Below are 7,792 nucleotides of genomic sequence, written 5' to 3' on the forward strand. Positions count from 1 at the left end.
CCCCCTTCATCCCTCTTCAATTTGGCTTGAAATAGCTTCATAAATGAGTTAGATAGGGCTCTGGAAGTCCAGAAATCACTGCCAGCAAGTTGCAATTAATGAGGTTATGTGTTAAGACTTGTGTGTACGCACACACACTAGCTAAATCCTGACTCGTGCGTACGCATACATTGTGTGCGTATGCACACTTAAACTTATGTCCACTTAGACTTATATCCACTATAGCAAATTGTATATTATTTTGAAGCCCCTGATGTTAGCTTTCCAATGCCCCTAAAACTGCCTCATTTGAACCTCTATAGCTCAAGTTATGATCAATTTAGTACCGAGAGGTCAAGATTGACAGCTTTGCAAATCTTTCATTTCTTGAATTTTTCCACTTTCCATACTTTTCTTCCACTTTCTCAGGCCATTCTTCCCTTCAAAACCTTAAATCACTCAAACAAACATATCAACGCATCGAGTGGGAGAAAGTGAATTAAAATTGGCAATTTTAAGCATAAAAGCATGTTTTGTTTGTTGTACAAAACCCATGTTTCGAACAAATCAGATTGATAAATCTAAGATTCTGATAAATTGAATACCTAATCTTAATAGATTTTTTTAAAATAGTTCGATCTTTATTGAATCTGTAATCCTTAATTATTTGGGTCAGAATATAAATAAAATATTATAAAAATTATTTATAATTTATTCATAAACAAAGAGAATTAAAAGAGAATAGTTTAATATTTTTTAATAAAATAATAATAAAACCCATTGTATGCAAATTTACATTGACGTTTTATTTTGTTGTTCTTTACTCTATATTTGTCATTCATAAGCAGTTTTTTTAATTGATTAATTATTTAAAAAATTAGAAGTAAAATTAATAGTTCATATGTATTAAAATAATTCATAAATTTTTAGCGATACTTTGATACAACTTTTAAGAAAGATCTCTTTTAATTGAAAACCATCAAAATAGTATCTTTGTATAAAATAATAGCCATGTCTCATATGGTATAGTCCAAAAAAATTTTTCGAATAATAAACTATTAATCATCTCATTTTTGGATTTTTTACTCTTTTAACATATTTTTGTAGGTTAATATGGTATGAAATCATATCAATTTCATCTATGTTACAATTTTGTCACGATAGATGTGAAATTTTTTCAAATGTTGTTTTGGTGACTTTTAATTTTAGATAATACTATTTATTCTTAAAATTTTAGTCCTCGTTCAACTTTTTAATTTAATAATATTATTTAATTATATTTCAATTAAATTATTTTTTATTTTAGATAAAGATTTAATTTAAATTTCATCAATTAATTTTTTTTTAATTTTCTCTTTAAAAATAAAACAATTACTTTTTTTATTTTCTCTCTCTCATTATATTGATTATTTTTAAAAAAATAAAACGATTACTTTATTAATTTTTTATTTTCTCCATTACCACTATTACATACAACATTTATTTTCTCTCAGCTTTATTTATTATTCGGTTCTATATCTTCTTACGGTAAATTTAATCAACTTCTTTTTCTTTTTATTTGTTCTTATTATTCTTTACAATGTGTGTGAATTGGATTACTTAATTATGATATTGTTTTTGTTTTTTTGAGTTAATAGTTAAATTAGTGCTTAAAAAATAGTTCATTCTTTAAATTTATTCTTAAAAAATTTTATCAATCAAATTAATCTTTCAAAAATTATAAATTAATTATTTTTGTCTTTTATATTTATAAAAATTTATCAATTTAGTGTCATTAGGTTATATTAAGATATTAGGATTAAGATTTATATAATTAAAAAAATTGACTAAATTAATAAATTTTTATAAATATATTTGTTCAACGTCTAATTAGACATATTACAATGTATTATGTATGCTATTAGTTAATATTTTATATCATCAAATTGTTTATAAAAATTATTAATTATATAACAAAAGAACAAAAATAATTAATTTATAATATTTAAATAACTAATAACAAATTTAAAAAATATATATCTTTTAGAAACTAATTCGACCATTAATTCTTTTGTTTTCTCTTTATTGTTTAAGGAACATAGAACCATAAGAGTCAGCAACTTTAATTTATGCAAACACTAAAGAAGAATAAAGCATGTATATTTTACATATATTTTGTAGGTATTTTTTTATTACTTTATATATATTTATAACACATCTAAAATAATAAGATAACATATAAAATATTTTAGTATATGTCTAAAATATGTTTAAATTTCTATTTATAAATTTTTAACATAAATAATCTTTTTAATAAATTCAAAATAATAAAATAACATACAAAATATTTTTAGTATACATCTAAAGTTGTTCAGATCCATACCTATATTTTTTTTAAAACAAATTATTTTTAATACATCCAAAATAATAAGCTAAGATACACAAGATATTTTTAATACACATCTAAAATTTATATTTATATTTTTTAATATAAATAATTTTTTTAACACCTCTAAAACCCATCCAAAAATAATTGTGAATATTATTTTTGTTAAATAACTATTTATTAGACTTAAAACCCAAAAAATTAATTCTGATACTATTATTTTAATTTTAATTTAGTTAGAATTTAATTTTGGTTTGTTATTCTTGTTATGTTATGTTATGTTTAAAATTAAACTTAAATTCAAATATTTTAATTTTAAAGAAATATAATTTTAAATTTTAAATATATAAAAAAATTTGAGATATAATATCTAAAATCAATTATGTTATTATAATATATAATAATTGATTAAAAAATGATTTATGATGAATAGCTAGTTACATGCACCGTATAAATTTTGAATTTTTCTCGTTTATGGTGGAAGAATCAATGATGAGTTCCAATCAAATCAAGATAAGCATTTTCGATTCCTCCCTAATCCATGATTGAAACAAACTTATTAATTAGCTACACGCATCTAAAATAAATGAGGGATTATCATGTTAACAGAAACAGATTCAATAATAAATGTCATGGATTTTTTTTTTGCATGTCATTCGTTTCTAATAAATAGTGTTAAATTTATTTTTAAAAAATAGTGCCAAAAGATTTATTCTCTTAGTTTATTTCTTTATTTGATAGGATAAAATATTAAAAAAGTGTTATTTTTATTCGCTAAACGTGTATCTTAGATAATAAAATTGTTTTTTTTATGGGTTCGCAATAAAATATTTGGAACTTAGAAAGTGAAATATCATATAACGGCGAATTATTATTGCACTAGTTACATCCTATAATTTAACTTCTTTTTATTTATTTTTCTTTTAATCATTTGCATAATGTTATTGTAAACAGTCAATAATAAGAGTTTAGTTTACAAAATAAATTAATATCAATGTTTTTTTTAAAGAAAAATAAATTTTGTTAGAATACTAAATAAACTATTGGAAACATTTTAAGTACACTGGGAGTACTAGTGTACTAATTATTTTAACTATTGATCTGAATTATAAAAAATATATATAATATATATTAATTAAAATTAACGGTTAAAATAATTGATAGATCACTACAGTACACTTAAAATGTTTTCTAAACTATTATTCAATAATAGAAACTACTTAGAACTTCTATTACAGCTATCAACATCCAAAGCATGGAATTTTTTTTTTTAAATCAGGACCCATAGTATTTGATAGCAAGACCCCTAACAAATTGAATCCATAAAATGATACATGTATAATATATTGTTGGTCCATGTTTATCACGCTAGCGGATGCTGACGATGATATGATGTATTGCAACTTGGAACAACTGGTTTTTTAGTTAAACAATACCCTCTGCAAGTTCCAGCGGTATAAGATAAAAAAAATACCGGAAGATAAAAAAAAAATCTCGGAAGAGTGCAGTTTGTTATACTTTATCTTTCGGTTTCTCATACCCAACTCGCAAGAAACGAAATAATGCAACACGCGGATATTCTGCATTTAAAAAAAAACTGACAAATGATGACATGGCAACGTACTACTCCTATGTGTCATCCACGTTGCACTCTATTAGCCAATCGTTCACACTCGGTGAATGCTCCCAGTGTGCTCGCCTTCGCAATCCATGCACTTTTCGCGTGCCGTCTCGTGCGTTTCCCGCCTTCGTTTCTCACGTCACATACCGACCTCACTCCCAATCCCCTACGCTCACTCCTTCCATGCTCCCCCTACTCTCGTTCCATCTTAACCCTTGCTTCCAACATCAGCAAGTCAAAGTAATCAAACCCCATGGCTACCCTATACCCGGACCAAAAATTGGCACTTGCTACAATTTGCGAAAGCGTGGAAGGCTCGTGGAGTTACCCTCCAAGCCACGTTGCCATGCAAACAAGCCTCGTGCCCTTCAAAATTTCACTCCTCTACAACCTACCCCCACCCTATATGCCTACACGCTCACATTATAACCGTGGATTCTTCCTATATTGGAGCATAAGGTGTACTTACCCGCAGAGGAACAAAAGCAGCCTAAAATTATTAGGATTGTGAGTTTGTTGTGATATGAATTTTAAACAGTAGCCAGAAGGAGTCCGAGTCAGAGTCCGATAGAGTCACCTATGCATCAGATCAGAACCGTCGAATTTGAAAAAAGCGTTGATCAACCGTTAATCTTGAACGCGTCACTGAAGCTATAATAATCGCCTCACCCATTACGCTTCTTCTATCCCTTTATCTATCTTAACAGCTTTCTCTGATTCTCGTTCTTCCCTCTCTTCTCCTTCTTTATTTGAATTCTTCAGACGAAAGCACAAACCCTTCGTCACAAACAGAAACTAATAAAAGCTTTCATCGCTTTTGGCTTTAAGATTCTCTCTTGTTGCCTTTCTTCTGCGTGTTTTCTTCCTTTCCCTGCCATCCACGCAGGCAGAAGAAGATGGCGTCGTCATCTCTCGGCATTGCTTGCGGCGGAAACAGCCGCCTTGCCGCCGCTAACTTGAGAATGAAGGATCGGTGTTGTTTTGCCTCGCCGTGTTCCGTCGTGATCGGAGACCTGGCGCGCTCCACGGCGTGTAAGGGGAGGATCTCGATTGCTTCGGCGGCGCCAACGGCGGCTAGGGGGGCGGTGGTGGAGAATCGGATGAGCATTGAGCCGTTCGGGAAGAGAGAGGATTCTAATAAGGGAGGAGGCCGTGACGCCGCCGCCGTCTTGGAGGCGCAGGAGAGGCTGGACACGTGGATGAGGGATTCAGTGGTGGAAATCGTGAAGAATCTGAAGGACGCGCCGCTTCTGGTGCAGATTTTTTCTAAGAGAAAGGGAGAAGAAACCACCACATCGACGACGACGGAGAAGCAGGTGGTTGTGGAGGATTGGCCAGCGGTGAAGCAACGGTGGGAGTCAGGGGAGACGCCGGTGCCAGAAGGAGTCATCTTCGTGGAGGAGATCGGAGGGGAGGATGAGGCGGAGGACGGCGGTTCCGATACAGAAAGAACAACAAGAGCGTGGGGGATCGTAGTTCAGGGGAAAGGCGTAGGGTGCGGGCCGGTTTGCTACCTCTTGAAAACGAGCCGGGTCGGATCTGGTCCTGGATCGGGCATGGGCTTGTGTTCGATCCATTTTTGTTTGGTTCGGGTGAAGAGCTTCAGAGAAAGCGTGGAGTCTCAGCTGAAGAATTGTTGGTTGCTACAGAGTCAGTGGCAGTAGCGGGAAGTATTGGAAGTTGCATCATCTCTCTATTCAATCAATGATTTTGTGAAACCATGGCTTGGTGGTTATAGTAATTAGTAGGGCGCTGTGGTTCAATTTGTACAGATTAAAGATGCTATTTTAGGTTAATTGGATCATGTCATGTACTACTTCTTTAATTCATTGAAAATTGATAATTGGATTACTTAATTTCATGTTAATCAAAATTCCCATTATTCTTAGTATTTTAGTAGTAGTTATTGAATTAGGTCTTTTTCACGTTTTAATTAGTTGATTACTGAAATTTCAGTTGTGGCGAATGTTCAATGAATTTCCAATTTGAATGTCAACTTTGGTTCCTTTTTTATGTCACAAATCACAATTACACCCCCTGATCAAGATTCTTGGTTGAAATTGTGACGGTTTTTTCCATACATGTATGAACTTTAATTTCATAATCACCAATTATAAATTTATTTGAAAGTTTTTCAGATATTTTTAAAATAATACTGATATTTTAATAATTTTAAATGATAATTTTAATAATATATATTATATATTTTTAATTATTAAAGTTAACGTATAAAATTTAAAACTATTAAAGTTAATATTCCGAAAATACCTGAATTTTTTAAAATTATTTATCACTAAAGTCACCATTGGCTAGCTCACTGTTAAATTATTGGTTCTTTCATTCATTTCACCAATTAGCAGTATTAAGTATTAATTATGGAAAGATTTTACTATGCTGAAAGCTTTTCCTTTTTTTATGTTCTGAAAATATTTATGTTCTAAAAATACATGTATGTTCAAGATATGTGCAAGCGGAAAGTAAAAAATATTTATGTATGTTCAAGATATGTGCAAGCGGTGAGTAAGAATTTAAACTGCAAGGATGACAGTGCTGAAGACACATGTATGTGCAAAGTATTTTTATGTTCTGAAGATATATGTATGTTCAAGATATGCGAGTGAGAATTTAAGCTAAAGATACATGTATGTTCAAGATATGTGCAAGCGGTGAGTGAAAATTTAGGGATGACAGTGCTGAAGACACATATATGTGCAAAGTATGTGTAAGCTGTGAGTGAAAATTTAGGGATGACAGTGCTGAAGACACATGTATGTGCAAAGTATGTGTAAGCTGTGAGTGAGAATTTAAGCTGGATGACACACTAATTTGAGCTGCAGCAAGCGCTGAGTGAGAATTTAAGTTGGATGACACGCGGCGCTACAGGCATGACAGGTGGTAAGTGACAAAAGCATGGAAAAGCTGAGTCATGGCAAGACACGTGGTGAGTGACAAAAGCACATGTGGCGAGTGACAAAAGCATGGGAAAGCTGAGTCTCTGCTTTGTAGCAGATTATGAGTCTCACAAATCTTGAGTAACTCAGAGTTAGAAGACTAATATGTTTGGGTTTAGACAAAAAAACCTTAGTCTTATTGTATTGATGTTTGTAGCATAATTTAAGAGTGGATTGTAAGACTAAAAAAAGGGGACTGGATTGAATTCACCAAGATAAAAAAAGGAGTTATACTTAACATGCTAGAAAATGTTTTGTTTTTCTGGAAAGTGTTAAATAAAAATGTCATAAAAAAATTCATAAAAATGTGTAATTTAATTATTAAAATTGTGAACACATTTGTTGGCAAGATGAAAGATAGTAATAATATAATTTTTGGATTAAAAATTAAGTGTTAATTTTTTTATGAACTTAAACACTATTTCTTAAAAATTAATTGTCAATAGCAATCACTTTTATTTACTTGTAACGTAGAGAGCACGGTACTCCCAATTATTTTGTGTGTTTTTGGATTCACGTTGGTCAAACTGTAATTTGAATGAAAGTGATTTTTTAAAATTGATTTTGGGCAGAAGTTAGTTTGTGCCAACATGATTTATGTTTGGTAATTTTAATTAAAATTGATTTTGATAAAATAAATATTGTTTGGATAATATTAATTAAAATCACTTTTAGATAAATAATTAATTAATTACTAAAAAAATATAATATTAAATTATAATATTATCTTTTAAGTATATTTAATTTTTTATATTTTTTAATATTTTTATATAGTATTTTTTTCATAGTACTCTATTTTAGTATATTATAATTTTTTATTATTATAATAAAAATTAATATTTATTTTTGATATTAAAAATAACATAAAAATTGACA

The 7,792-nt window shown here is 30.0% G+C and overlaps 1 protein-coding gene across 1 annotated transcript; it reads left to right on the plus strand.

The window, feature by feature from the left end:
* Positions 1-4,640: 4,640 nt before the first annotated feature.
* Positions 4,641-5,821, plus strand: LOC107469356 (uncharacterized). Its single transcript, XM_016088735.3, has one exon. It carries the CDS (start codon positions 4,862-4,864, stop codon positions 5,627-5,629), a length of 768 nt encoding a protein of 255 aa, XP_015944221.1. The 5' UTR covers positions 4,641-4,861; the 3' UTR covers positions 5,630-5,821.
* Positions 5,822-7,792: the final 1,971 nt, after the last annotated feature.

This window comes from Arachis duranensis, chromosome 10 (assembly GCF_000817695.3).
Source record: "Arachis duranensis cultivar V14167 chromosome 10, aradu.V14167.gnm2.J7QH, whole genome shotgun sequence".
Classification (NCBI taxonomy): domain Eukaryota; kingdom Viridiplantae; phylum Streptophyta; class Magnoliopsida; order Fabales; family Fabaceae; genus Arachis; species Arachis duranensis.

Bases quoted from the DNA above. Each gene is read 5' to 3' on its own strand.
- LOC107469356 (XM_016088735.3), top strand. From the start codon at position 4,862: ATGGCGTCGTCATCTCTCGGCATTGCTTGCGGCGGAAACAGCCGCCTT.